Source organism: Cydia fagiglandana, chromosome 8, assembly GCF_963556715.1.
Source record: "Cydia fagiglandana chromosome 8, ilCydFagi1.1, whole genome shotgun sequence".
Classification (NCBI taxonomy): Eukaryota; Metazoa; Arthropoda; class Insecta; order Lepidoptera; family Tortricidae; genus Cydia; species Cydia fagiglandana.
This window is the reverse complement of record NC_085939.1, coordinates 11,753,808-11,768,829: the sequence shown is the minus strand read 5'-3', so window position 1 is coordinate 11,768,829 and position 15,022 is coordinate 11,753,808. Positions and strand designations below refer to the sequence as shown.

The following is a 15,022-nucleotide window of genomic DNA, read 5'->3' as shown; positions in this document are numbered from 1 at the left end:
TACTGCGCGGTAAATTAGACAGAAAATAATTGTTTGGACATAATCTCACTGGAAGTGGGTGCTAATATGATATAGTTGCTTTCAACCTAGCTGCCAGGGGATTCGTGCTCCGATATCAAAGTATCCAAAGTGATCAACTGATCATGCATGGAAAGATAAAGTTATACATAATAGAAGATCTCAGATATTTCAAAAAATATATAATAAAAGTTGACGACGCGTCTTTCAATATAAATCACGAATATATTGACTGTGTGTAATTTATCGATCCGATAAAGATTGAATGTGGCAAGCAAAAAACAATTCACAAATATGAGCTTACTTACTGGAGAAAGGAAATGAAATTGTAGAAGTTATAGAAAACAGACGGTCATATTGTATGAAAAACCTATGCTCGGAAAAAAATGGTAGGTAAGGGGTAAAAGTCTACGCCTAAGCTATTGCATTTTAAGAGCATTTGATTTCTCTCGTTTGAAAAGGCATTTGCTTAAGAAACTAAATAACAGAATATTCATCAGGTTAGTGAAAAAAAAAAAGATAAATAGAACATCATTCGCCACATTTAGGTTGATTTAACGTATCGGTTATTTTAATCAACACAACATTGTACCACAACAGTGCTTAACAACTGGTTAAAACTTTTTGTCTTTAATTTACTAGACACTTCTTAATAATTCTTACATATGAAACCTATGAATGATTCATGGTATCCTACACTAAGTTTTAATCTTTCCACTGTTCTAATATATTTTCCATAAATTTTTGCATACGTTATTAAACACAGTGAAAAGACTAAATATGCTCAAGTAATTTATGTTAATGTAACATAATTATAGAGGCACTGTGTGTATTCAATTCTATCTTCTTATTTGATATTATTTTACACGCGTCTACTGAACGATATTGTATTAAATTTTAAGAATTATGTAAAATATTTATATTACTCTTGACATATGGTTTTGAGACCCAAGGGAAATTAAGTAATTTGTTGAAATTATTTTGATTTATAGGAAAAATGTCTGTTTTATTATAACGCTTGACGAGTCAATTCCCGTTTTTATTGTAAATAGTATAAGCAGTAATGTTGCAATTTTAATATAAAGTGGCGAATGTGTGGAAGTAGCCACTCTAACACTATTTACAATTAAAACTTGAAAAGATCATCTTAATAAGACGCCAAACGTGATGTTGCGACTACCTAAATGAACAAAGAGAGTACCGAAACATTAAAATATAATTATTTAAATTGAGCTATACAATAAACATTTAGTTACAAAAATATTGTAGCGTTATTTTCAGATCACAATTTACTATGTTACGATTGCAACACTATCAAATTACGGATATATTTTCTTCTAGATCTGTCAAATGATATAAAGTTTTATAAAAGTGGAAAATAATAACAACTATGTGGTCCGAGAATCAGATCGAACCCACAACTCTGTCTTCATCAGAGCCAATGTTCGTAACTAATCGAGCTATCTCTCTGCTATCGCCACAGAATTTCAGAGATAGGTCGTATTTCAGAGATAGGTCGAGTATTGGTAAAGAGTAATTAGTTCCAGTAAAGCCAATGTAGCGGGTTCAAGTCCCAGTTGGGCCATACAACCCTTTGAAAGCAGTGCATAGTGCATTCAGCGTATACACCTATATACCTCAAGAAATAAAGGACCAATTTTGTAATAATAATAATTAACTCAGCAAATATCTTTCTGTATTCTTTCTGGATTTCACGGGCCTATACATCCCGGTCTTTTGATAGGCTTGCGTGGGGATACAGATCCAACACGTAGAGGCCCTTTGGAGAGCTTTAATGTCATGTAGAACGCCTGCTGGAACCCACTCACAGGCGCAACAATAGACACCCATGAACCGGTCGCAGCAGGCATTGGGACTATTGTAGAAAAAGTGATTCTGTATTCTTATTATTATGTATTCTTGAGCTTTTCTTGTGGAAGTAATTCTCCAATGGCTTCATTTTATTCGCTTATATTAAAAATTAGTTAATAGCAGACGTTTCTTAGGCGTAGTATAAACAGAGCGATTGGAAAATTCGCAAAGGCGGGCTTCGTGTTCAAGTCCAGCTCGGGCCACATAGTTTTACTATTTTTCACTCTAGTTAATAACTACAGTTTCGTAGCCGACTCTATGTTTTATGTAACAAATTGATTTTGTCAGAGAGAAGCACTTAGACCTTTGTATTGGTGATTTGTGAGGTCCATATTTAGAAGTTGGTGTGCCGAAGGAATGATAGCTACGGACAGGCGGAGGGAAGGAGGGATGGGTGCGTGGTTCAGTCTTTCACGAGCCTGTAGATGTGGTGCTGCGCGCCATGTTCACTGTTCGACACTTCAAACACAAACGCGGCACATAACAATGTCTCTTGAGTATCTCTATTTGACACCACCTGTGGACAAAAGTAAACATGATGTAGGCAAATTGCAAGGTCAAAGTAAATGGTTCAAATTTGTGGAAAGTGTTTAATATTTTCAACGACGAATGAATGGGAATTTTAAGAGGAAGATTTAAGGGGCTGGTGGTGGAAACTGCACCACTTTTGAGCCTGGAATATCGGGTTTCTTGAAGCTTTCAAAATATTTATGTATGTTGGGTGAAAATGCAACATTATGGGACTCTGCGATAAAACAAGACAGCCTCGTTTTTGGGATTGTCAGAATTGTGTCAATGACTATTGGCTGTTGAAAGAAAAGTACAGTCAGAGATAAAAAATCGTATTAAACATTAAATTTTTGACTCATTTCTTTTTCTAAGATAATTTCAATTGTTACCTGAAGAATAGTGAAGTTCTCTAACACGCTATTCATCATGTATTTCTCAGGTAGGTGCTTGAGCTTGTGTATGAAGTTGACCATGTACTCGCACATCGGCGAGCGGTGGATGCGGTACACGAACCTCCCCCCCTCGAACCGAGCGTACTCCGTCTCCACTTTTTCGACTACTTGCTTCCCGAATGAACACACTTTTGTGCTACACGTGATGGTCATGTTTTCGTTGCTTTCATACCTGGAAATATAGATAGACGTTTAATTATAGTTTGTGTTGTTGTTATTTTACATGAATCTGCAGGTAAAACACTTAAATCATGACTGTTTTAAATAATTCGTATAGGTACTTATGTTCATTATTTTTTAATACATATTGAATCGAATTATATTGTAACTTCTCTTCTTAGTTAAGTAAATAATAGGTTTTCTAATCGTACGTCATTTTACAAATATAAAATACGATTTGCCTTAAAATTATCACTAAATATGTATTATCATCTTTCTACTTAGTTCCATAACACCATTGTTTCTAATAATCTTTCATACGAAAGATAAACACAAGTAAATGGTTAGCTAAATCACATTTTGACATTCTCACTATAGTGAAATAAAAGCGAATAAAATTCAGATATTAAATCGAAGTTTACAAGTTGACAGGTATACTTACACACTAGTAACACCATAAAATGCTCCGGGGTCGTCTAAATTATTTGTGTTTAGATCCGCCCAGAACTTGACCAAGAAGAAAGCGTTCCGAGGTCCCTTCTCGTAGAGTTCTTTCAAGCCGCCTTTCTTTTCAGGGAACTTGTCATTTATTTGTTGTACATCTACCGACTGAAAACAAATTTTACTTATTACTATCCATTACCGTCCATTTATTTATACCATAAATCATCCCGAACATTCCCCATTAAAAAAAACCGGCGAAGTGCAGCAGGGCACAATACAGGGTTCCTTCATACGTTAAAAAGCATAATTTTGGACATTCGGAATGATTGTGTATATTATTTTTAAATAGATACCTATCGAATGGTGTGCCACACGTTGATTTATGCTTCATTTATTTTTGTTACATGTGGAGTGAGCATGCTCATGTAATAAACTTAATAATCGTACCAAATTTTATAAAAATCAGAAAAAACGATTTAAGTTATTGTGGAGCAAAGAATTTTATATTGTTAGCTAGCTAGCAGAACTGACAGGCGTGCCCCAAAAATGTAAATAAGTTTTTCAACTTCACTTCGCTCGCTCGGTCAATTATTCTATCCTATATAGATTTATAAAATTTACTTTAATTCTTGAAATTCTTTGAATGAAATAAACAAGTGATATAGGAAAAACAATAGAACAACAATATATGTATAATGTAATCAGGATTACTCACCTCTAATAGTGGATCGGCGTATGTAACTGAACCACCTATGTGAACGAATAGATGTTGTGATAGCGTTGTACTCGGCGGATACTGTAAAGGGGTAAAACGAATCGCGTGTTAATTTATTACTGTACTAATTTTGAGTGACCATTAACTGAAATATATAGGTATAATAGCCGAAAAGATAACTAACGAAGTTTTTTGATTAATTCTAAGTATTGCATGTAATCGATCTACAGCTATACTTAGATCATATCAGACGATCTCAAGAACGACATTCGAATTAAAAATTGAATCTTGATTTGGTAGTATGGTATGCAAGCGCTGCTCTACTTTTTAGTCTGAAGTTGGTCTGAAGGCGCATTTCAATGGAAATACATAGTCTAAGTAGTTTCTAATTAGTTCGTAGTTATTTGATTGAATTAAATTTTACTCAAATTTACAGACATCACTAACGAAGTTTAGGTTCCTTAAATGTTCTAAGTTGGCCAAACTTTTGATAATATATACATAATATGTACCTAAAGGACTATTCAAAAAAGCTTGTTGCTAGGCCTACTTGAATAAAGCCTATTGAAGAATTTAAGTTTTGTAAATTATGTTGACTCTGTGGCAGTCAACGATTCAAAATCCTTGCAATTGGTTGGCTTAACGCTTCGCTTTTCAACGTAATTATTGTGTTTTGCACGAAGTTCCAACTTTTTCAGCTTAAATACATTCTCAGCTAAAGTTTTGCTACTTAACCGACACATTTTGTGACTAGTTATTGTGGTTGAATAACGGCTACGGTAAGATTTTGATAGACTTAGATTACTATGTAAGTAAATTCCTAGTCGCAAATGAGCCACCTCTTACTAACCACCACAAAAGTATCTCACCGGCTTAAGTGGTAGGGCTATAATTGCCTCATTGCTTCGCTTAGTCTAGTAGCTTTATTTGTAACCAACCGTATCCGGGTCCCTGGGGTGTTCCACGAAGGCCGAGAACTCTACGAGCCGCAGCTTGTGCGTGGCGATGGCGCGGCCTTCCCAGGGCGGCGGCGGCGCCACGTCGGTGCCGCCCGGGACGCCGACGCTGCCGACGCCAGGCACGCCCTTGTAACCAGCACCCGGGAACGGCTTCACGCTGGAATGGACGTTCGTCAGGTATTATTCTCAAGTTATATCTCACGCGGAGGTATGAAAGCCATGGGACGCGGAAGGTATATTAGGAATGAATGTGAAGGGATGTAAGAGGAAAGGAAACGGTTGATGGACTGTGTGAGAGATGATAAAAGAAAACAGGTGAATGATGACATGACAAATGACAGAGAGGTATGGAGGAAAAAAACATGCTGCTGATGATCTCATAATTATTAGAATGGTAGTGTTGTTGAAGCATTTATTTTGCCAGGATGGGGCTTAGCTAGCCATGGTTTTACAAATATCTAAGGGTAGGTATATAGTATACTATACTTGTTGAGCTATACCGTTACCATAACCATTAACCAGGTAGCCGTTACTTTTGGATTTTAATAGATATTTTCTTAATAAAAAAGACGAAACAAAAATCGAAAGAAAAAAATATCAAATATATTATACCTAAATTGTAATAAATTTAAATTTTAATACTTACTCTTGTGAAGTTCCAGCTTGTAATCCTGGTTGCCAAAATTGCTGAAACATTAAACAAATTTCTATTTAACGTATATGGTCTTGATACATTAGTGAAATAAAACAGGCTTTTTAATCTATGTTATGTTCAGCCGAACATGTTATTTCTAATAAAGCGTACAATCGTTGGCTAATTGGAAATATTGGATAATAAAATTAATATTAAAAATACGTAGATAATGGACCAATTTTTAATTAAGATTTATTATTTAGGTATTTGGCCGAACCAAATAAATGTAGGTAATTAAGATTCTATTTCATTTTCGAATATTATTATTGTTAGTGGACACTTAATAGCAACAAAAACTACACACTGCTAAGCGTCATGTTTTCTCCTTTACAGTGAGAGATTATTACCCCTAGCTTCCTCAGTGAACTATGTACCCGTGGCAAAATGCCGGGACAGCGCTCGTTAGAAGGAGAGGGACAGAGTGACAAATTATTAAAGTCTGTTATTAGTAGCTTTAGAATTGATTATATCGTGGTATGATTGCGGACTCAATTATATCTTACGTTTTAATAATTACGGCGAAAAGCATTATTGTTATATGAACGTTCAATAAATCAAATAATCTTTGAAACACGTGCACATGGGATTAATATTCCGAATTTATAAAGCTACATGTTTAAGGGCCAGTTGCACCAAACCGTTTGTAATTTTAATTAATAATCAATTTTTATTATAGTTTTTTTACGGTTTTATACGAGATGGCAGCTGCTAGCGTTATATAATATATTATACGTAATTCAGCTGTGATTGTGCATGGTGCAACCCGCTCTAAAATGCTCATTAAATTTGCCGTATAACACAACAGGCATGGCATGCCTTTTGCAAGCCCAGTACCGTATGATGGTACGCTGGATGTGGCAGGCCCGCCACGATCTGTGCGCTAGAGAGGGAGCTCATTGACTGCATGGCCTTTTCTTTCATCATACCACCATCCTGAACGTCGTTATATTCCATTAAAATAGTCATCAGACTTAATGTACACAAATACATTCTACATTTTAAAACATACTACTTACCACTTTAAGTTTAGCCTGTATTTCACGAAGTTTCCGCCTAGCTAGCACCTGTATATGTGATGACACCTGTTTTCTTGTGCGTGTTTTTCCTGTTCTTAATTTTATATATCTCGCTATCAGCTCATTTCGTCCTGAAAATTAATTAAAATTTGCATTTATTATCCGTAGTTTCATTAATCATTCTAATTAGCTACTGTCTTATGAAAACATGTTAATAAAAATAGATTTTGTATTGGACTAATATATACTATATATCAATGAAATATCGGAATGAACCAAGCTTTTATTTTCGATTTCTGTTATTAATACGAGTTACGCCAATTGAAATAACCCGTGAAATATCTCGCATAGCTGAACAGTTAAAACGCATACTGTACAATGCAATGCCGGCGCAGCCTCGCAGTCGATCCGTTATGAAACAATTTTCAAAATATTTTGAATAGCTATTTTCAATCATTGAAACTGTAGTCGGGCTGGAATGCAGGGAGGTTTGACTAAAAGCGAGGCCACGGAATTCGTTTATTTTAATTGAGGGTTTATATAACAATTTAAATTGTGTTAGAGTAAGGGAACTTCCTATTTTGTATGGAACATTTCCATTCCTTGTTCATATTTTATTTTTATTTGTTGTTAATAATAAAACGCTAAAAAGTCAATGTAAATGTTAACTATCTAGCTGGTTGACCGACAGGCCTCAAAATCGAATTATCACGTTATTTTATGAGCTTCCGTTTATATTTATTATTTTATTTTTTGATGCTTTACCGGTGTAATTAAGTATCTGTGAAAATATCTACTACTGTCTACATGAAGAGATTTTTGAGATACATCTCGTTGACAGATAGCTAGACGGGTAGACCGACGGACACTTCCCAGGGCACGGAATTTATCATAAAGAATCGAATGTATAGGTAATACAAAAACGATAATACTGATATAGTTAACTAGCAATTAACTTCATTGAATCATTAGTATCATTACCTAAAGTAGAGTTCAATAGAAATTGCCAATAAAAACAAACCAATTTACTCTATGTACTTCGTAATTTCGTACTTACTTTTTAAGCACAACCATGATTTTATCAACAGTGTATATGTATACTTAAATCATTTATGTTTATCAACTATTACCTAGTTAAAATAATTTTGTGTTAATTAATAAGATTATTAATATTTCAATAAAAGTATTAGAGGTCACTTTAGTTTACATTATTTGCCATTCCTATTGAACTCCGCTTTAACTATCTTATCACCGATATTCAAATTTACGTTCTATGTTTTATCAATTTATATACGAGTACTTATCTAATATTTTATACCTAATGTCACATGTTAGGAAAATAATAACGAACTCATTAATCCACATTCAAACAATTGACACTGAAATCTGACATGTAACCTCGGGTCACAGTTTTAATTTGGACAATAGTGTATTAATTCATGGACAATATAAAGGCAGACTCGCACGGGCCAAAGTAAATTGAAATCTCATTGAATTCGGGGAATGCGACGGCGACGAGAGGCGGCTGGTGCGAATTTAATTAACCCCTTGCTGGCTCGTTGAGGCGAATAGAACATGGAATACATATGTGCCGAAATTGGTGCGGTTAACTTTGACGGTCAGTTATGATGAAAAATATCCAGTTTAATTATTACTGAAATAAAATGCGTAAAATTACAAAATAAATTTAATTGTGTTTCTTTATACTAGTACAGTCAGCAGAAAATAATCTTGACACGACTTTATTGTTAAAGGAATAAGAGCGCGTCAAGATAATTATGAACACCTCGCCCGTTTAGCAACTTCTGCTGCTGACTGTACCAGTAAAAATATTTAGAAATTCTTCTTTATTTATTTTTTGCAACAATGATTATATATTTATGTAGGTTTTGAATAATCGGAGACAACACCATTTAATGTTCTATGATAAGTATGTAAGTATTTGTAAGTATTTTATAAATTAAGCATCTCAACTTCAGGCCCATTTATAGAATTAAACAAAGTTTTACAATGTCTATTAAAGCAAACATTCTTGAAATTACTACGAAATTATGGCACCATCATAAAATGTTCACGGCGGGTGTTAAGCTAAAATTAGTATGCAGGGCTACTCTAACAAATTGCTATTAACACGAATTAGTAAGGAGAATAAACACGCCGTATGTTATTCGTTGTAAGTGTAACTTCCACTTAGTGAGATCCCGGCCCGCGAATCGGGCATTAAGAGTGCTTTCACCCGAAACGTCGTGTGCATCCCTCTATAAATACTCTCGTGCAGAAGGATCAACTCGAAACGTTTCTATTCCACAGTGAATAGAAAAAACAAGAGATCATTATTTATTACTTCGTTAGTTGGCTAATTTGGTCCATTGCCAGCGCGACGCGGCCACGCTCTCGCGCACTTCGCGCGGATGAAATCGTGCGTGTGCGCTCTACCTATGAATATTAAGTCTGAGAAAATGTACTGTTTCCCAATAATAATCGTGTCTTCTGCCGCGTTTCTAATTGAGTCATAAGTCATTTGACAATTTAAGCTCTCTGCTTTTTTTCTAATCAGTATCGTTATTAACTTTCATAGCCGTTATTTATTCCGTAATAGATATTGGAGATCCATCAGAAACACATTAACGTCTTATTTAAAAAGTGGTTTCGCGATTGTTTTCTGCATGAGCTTTCCTTCAATAAAATATTCAATAGGGAAAATAAGTATTGAGAGTTTGTACTGAAATACGGGCGTCGAAGTCAAATTTCACGCTGACCCAAACAGAAGCTATGCGAAGCAAATCCTCGCGGGAAGGGTTGAGTTGCGATGGGTCTAAGGAGGATTTCTCAAGAGACAATCGGGAGTTATGCCCAAAGGCGGGCGGGGCGCTAAACAACGGGCGCGGGCGGCCCGCCCCTTCTTTATATTTTCTTACTGCGTTCGCCGCCTAGCGGCGCGGCCGGGCCCCTTACACGCTCGCTCGCTCACTAATTGCGCATTCTTCGCATAGTTTAGCCCTCCCGGCTAACCCCTCGCCCTCCGCCCCCCGGACCACGTGAAACCGTGCGCCGACGAAACTTTCATACTCCCAGGATATTGAGCGGTTTTGAATGTCTTAACTCACGAACGTGCAAGCAGTGATGCCAGAGTACTGGCGTAGTACGCAAACTGTTCCTAACTACATAACGCACCATCTGAGCTTCGCCTGACTTACCCCAACATGCAGCGAGTCGGTATATATGTCGATCCATAACGTAACTTTCCTACTAAGAGTAACTCTCAGATAATAAGTTTGTGTTATACAGTTGTCAACTTTTATACAAGTAGGAACCAATAGAACACAGTAGCGTAGAACGTCAAATCAAACGTCTCTCGCTTGTACAAAATAATACTCGTTTTCGTACATCTTAGTGAATAGATGATAAGATTTGTACCTCCATCGATGAGAATAAGGGCGAGGGTGTGGGTGCAGAAACAAGCCCGGACAAGGGTGACGCACTTTTAGAGCGCTAGATTAAGCTCGGGCGGACACGTCCACGAGTAATGTGGTCATATATCGTCCGGACGACGCGCGTCCGCAATTATTATACAACACGCTCTTTCAAATTACTAGGGACAAGTCCAAATTACATTTATTTAATTTGTTTTGTAATATGCGCAAACCTTCAGAGTTACATAATTATTTTTCTTTATATTACTGACCATACGTTTCTTAATAAATAAGCTAGCATTTACCTCCATTCTCAAAAAGCAATAGAAAAACCAAACCGGCCATAATAACTTTGTTCTGGGGTTTAGTGATAAACATTGCATTTCATTCCGTCTATTAAATCACTTAAGGTGGACACATCGTCTCTGTGGCAAATTTGTTTAGCAATTCCATTTGGCCCCGCGACGGCACTGAGCGGGCAGTCCTTTAATTAAAACCAGGACGTAATGTTGGCGCGACTTAATGTGCGTCCGGCGGTGTAATGGCAGTGGCTGCCTTTAATTGTTCTACGTCAATCGCGTTCTATATTGTTCGCGACACTGTGTTGTCAAAGAAGTACTGCGCTGCTCCCTTGCAATCACTGTTGTAATGAGATTTATTGAGAAAAACGTTAAATATGTTTTTAATTTATGTAGGTAACTGATATCTTACGTACATTCAAAGCAGACTTTTTTACATTTAATTTACTGAAGGGAGGAAAGGTTTTAAGTGGCGATCGTCACGTCTTGTTAACGAGCTTCCTAAGTTAACATTGTAACGTGAAAAAATTCACCCTAGTCTTTGCAATTTGAGAAGAGAGCGTCTGTTTTTAAGATTTAAATTAAGTCTTAAATCATTTAATATTATGATGATTTGGTGATTGGTATGGTTTTGTTAAATTAACTCGGTAAATATGTAATTAGGTATGTATGTATCTACATTCTACACTTAAATTGTTAAAAATCTTGCACGTTGTTATCACGTGAAAAATTAATGGAAAATGTCTTCCGAATCGGAATCGTTAGAAATGATGGAGGCCACCTGACTTCGACATTCAGCTTCCTCGAATTGAAGACGTGGTCCAATCAAAGAGATAATAATTGTATGTGCACGTCTTTCCGCGGAATCTTTTTGAGCAAACCGCTTTGTCGGCTGACATCAATACCTTGGCTTTTGTCTCGTGCCATACCCATTGTTCACTTTGGGCGAAACGGCCTTGATATCGCATTATAATGGCATTTTGGGTATGAGAAGCGTTTAATGTATTGCGAAACCTCTATTACGAATGAGAAACGAGGGAGGGATGATACTTAGGGTAGCTGTAGATAACTCTACGGTTCGGATGCACCAATAAAATTGCGAAATTCCTCTAGCATGTCCGGACTCACCGTACATCTTGCCCTCATCCGAGAGAATAATCTTGCGTCTTCCACATGGGGGGTAAATGGCGAGTGCTTCTTGAAAACTTTGCTCGATGTCGGGACTCCATACACCCTCCGCATCAGCTGCTGACAAGTCCTGGGTAAAGAGTATAAACAATGTGTTAAAAATATGTCCTATCGTGATATTACGAAATCGGCTTTAATATATGGACCAGACATACGACCGTATGTCTGTCGATATTGCTAACATATTCAGACGCGCGGCAAGGCAGAGTGCGTCATTGTAATTAATGGCTTGCCTCTATTCTCAAAAGAAAATAAAAATAACATTTTGCCTTCGACTCGGCCCAACCAACGAAAACATCGTGAATCATGGTTCCTTGAAACCACTCGAAACGTAGTTTCTGGTTTATTCTAAACGGCGAGTTAATATTGGCCTACATACGATGCTTCATTATTACCTAGGATTACTTAATCAATTTGATTTAACTAGTCAAATTTAACAATTAAATAACTATTAAAAGCTGGTATTGAGGTTAATCTTCTCAAATTAAATAAAACATCGAGCCTGGCGTGAATTTGCAGGCTCTCAAACTTTCAGAGATAAGTATGTACAGCTTTTATTATTTATTTCTATTACTTACGCCAAAGAAACGTAATATTGACTTCATATATTCTATTCCGCGATGATGTTGGCATTCGTGACCTCACAACATATTACACTAAAATTACGATTATCGATTTAACGGCCGCTATTTTCAAGCTTCCGTACCAAGAAGGTAATTTACTGTATAAATAACAAAATTCTGAAAATTTATAGATATCATTATTATCAATGGTCAAATGTAGTATTAAAAATTATTAGCCTCTTACGCCGCAGCATGGACGCAAGTATACATTGCGCTCGAGCGCGTCCAGTCCGCGTCCTTAGCTAGTGTGGCTTTTAGGTATTAAAATAGCTCATAGCGCTCGCTGATATCCTGGATTTGTACCTTTTCATCGTCGCTCGCGTCGCCAACGTCGAGGTGCTTGGCATCGGCGCCGCCCGATCCGTTGGTGTCGGGCGCGCCGGCCGCCGTGCTCCACGGAGACGCAATGGTGCCGGCTGCGAGCGCGCCGCTCGCTGAAACAAAGCACAAGATATCTTTATAAAATATTGTTTTTTTACAAAAGCAAGGTATTTATCAGTTTTTCATATATGAACGATTCTTATACATAGTCGTAGCAGCGACGCTTTATTAACAAGCTACAATAAGTTCGTTATATCTACTTGAAAAAAAAAACCGTCGAGGTTTTGCTGTAAGTATAAATCATATTACTTATATCGTTTATCTTATAAAAGTTATCAATAAATAATTTAATAAGCTAGCGACAGATAAACAGGTTGTTAAAACTAATGTTACTAGCGTAACATCAGTGTGTGCTAATAAACGCGCTTTTTAAAATTTCAGAACTTCACCTTTTACGTAGTAATCGCAACACTTCTTACATTATTCTTAAATCATGAAGGGTCGACTTATAATGGCTTGTGCCAGCGTCTCTTGAGCCTCTTACGTCAGACGATTTGTTTGTTTACCGTTTCGGATGCTCACACTGTAAACTTCCATTTTGTACCTATTGTGGTTACTTTGCATTGGTAGTACGTCAATTGACAACAATTTAATCTTTTACTTTCCTGTTTGTATAATTTATGAGTGAATAGTTAAAAACGTAAAAAAGTACTCGTAAGTCGCAAAAGAAATCCGAAAATATTTAACACAATAAAATACATAAAAGTGAAGTCGAGGCGTTCCGAACTCCGTAATATCTCAATACCGAAGAAGCTTTGTTCCCTCAAGATCCAAGAGCCAAGCTCGTAGGCATTCGAAAAATTTTCATATTTACTGGTAGAAATATGCAGGTACGAGATGTTTATAAATATAATATAAAAATATCAAAATGGAGAATTTCGTTATGAAGAACGGGAGTGGAGAGAGTAAAGTATGCGGCCGCCCGCCCTCCGCGATGCGTTAAGGTGACATTCCATTTCCAACTGCAGCTGCAATACTGTTCATTTTCTATGGAAATTGACAATGACAGCGACGCGTTTCCATAGTAAAATGAACAGTATTGCAGCTGCAGTTGGAAATGGAATGTCACTCTTAAGGTGAAAATCCATGAAAGACGCTGACACGGTGATAGCGAAAGTATTCGCAGTTTTTCATTTAGATTTTATTACACTAAATAAGTAAATATAATCTATGCGTATTACGTGCGTATGCGTATAATGAAGGTATTATATGTACTCGTAATATTGTTTAGTTTAGTAATGTTGTAGTTGTCTTTTTTTTCACTGCATTAAATCTTGTAAAATTTCTGTATCCTACTCCTTGGGTTATCTACCTACGGCGCGATTCGAACTTTAAGATATCGCGCCGTTAGATATTCACTAGATATGAAATAGTAAAGATATGTGACGTTCCACGGAAAAGGTACCTTATGGCGGCTGGCGCTTACGCTTATTATTAACGCCGCTCCAATATTCAGTCGGGGCAATGGTACCTTTTGCCGTGGAACGTCACATATCTTTACTATATCTTATCTAGTACATCTCTATTTCATTTCCCGAATCGCGCCGCTACACTATGAAATATTTGCCTACGAAGAATTTCATTTCTAACTTTAGTTAACCCCGATCTACGTTGATTTACAAGTAATCCCATGTCGCGTCAACAAACCGCAGCTGTTGACAAAACATATCGTTAAAAGCAAACTCGCTTCGTGCATTGTGCTGTTATACTAAAACGAATTTATATGCGTTTTAGTATACGAGTAACATCATTACATTGCGCACAAATCTCGTTATTATTAAAATAATTTAATGTCAGATCAAAAGTTAACATACATTGTTAACTTTTAGTCTGTTTTAATCGCAAAATAGGAAAAACAGTTCCGTAAAATATTTATATTTCATATTATATTACAGCTAAACTGCATTTACTCGTGTTTAGTTTTAATATGAACGTGACGAAAAAAAAATGCTTTGGGAATTTCACTATAATTTTCAGTATTCAATGACGTAAAGGGGCCCACTGATTAACAGTCCGCCGGACGGTATCGGCCTGTCAGTTGTTCGTAGCTGTCAAAATTTTGTTCTTACTGACAGGCCGATACCGTCCGGCGGACTGGCAATCAGTGGGCCCCTTAAGAGCTGTATACTATACTCGTATCTTAGCTTTTAATTGGTCGGTCGTAAAAAAAAAGTAAAGACATAGAGTATGCCTATGTGTAGATATGCATTATTGTTGCATATTATATTTTATTTATTTATTTATGATTTTAAGACGCTTATCGGTGTTTTATTTTTTCA

At 36.5% G+C, this 15,022-nt stretch overlaps 1 protein-coding gene across 2 annotated transcripts in view; it reads right to left on the bottom strand.

The window, feature by feature from the left end:
• Positions 1–773: 773 nt before the first annotated feature.
• The window catches only part of LOC134666788 (protein scalloped), a 68,078-nt gene continuing 53,829 nt past the window's right edge, over positions 774–15,022 (bottom strand). Inside the window, exons 3-12 of one of the 2 annotated variants that reach the window (XM_063524082.1) lie at positions 12,666–12,796; positions 11,680–11,809; positions 6,840–6,970; positions 6,658–6,756; positions 5,776–5,816; positions 5,109–5,286; positions 4,171–4,251; positions 3,454–3,620; positions 2,790–3,024; positions 774–2,407 (exon numbers count right to left, since the gene is read on the bottom strand). In XM_063524082.1, the coding sequence (XP_063380152.1) occupies positions 2,294–2,407; positions 2,790–3,024; positions 3,454–3,620; positions 4,171–4,251; positions 5,109–5,286; positions 5,776–5,816; positions 6,658–6,756; positions 6,840–6,970; positions 11,680–11,809; positions 12,666–12,796 (1,307 nt within the window). In that variant the 3' untranslated portion in view covers positions 774–2,293. The remainder of the gene's footprint in view (positions 2,408–2,789; positions 3,025–3,453; positions 3,621–4,170; positions 4,252–5,108; positions 5,287–5,775; positions 5,817–6,657; positions 6,757–6,839; positions 6,971–11,679; positions 11,810–12,665; positions 12,797–15,022) is intronic. The other variant, XM_063524083.1, reaches the window with a different exon arrangement.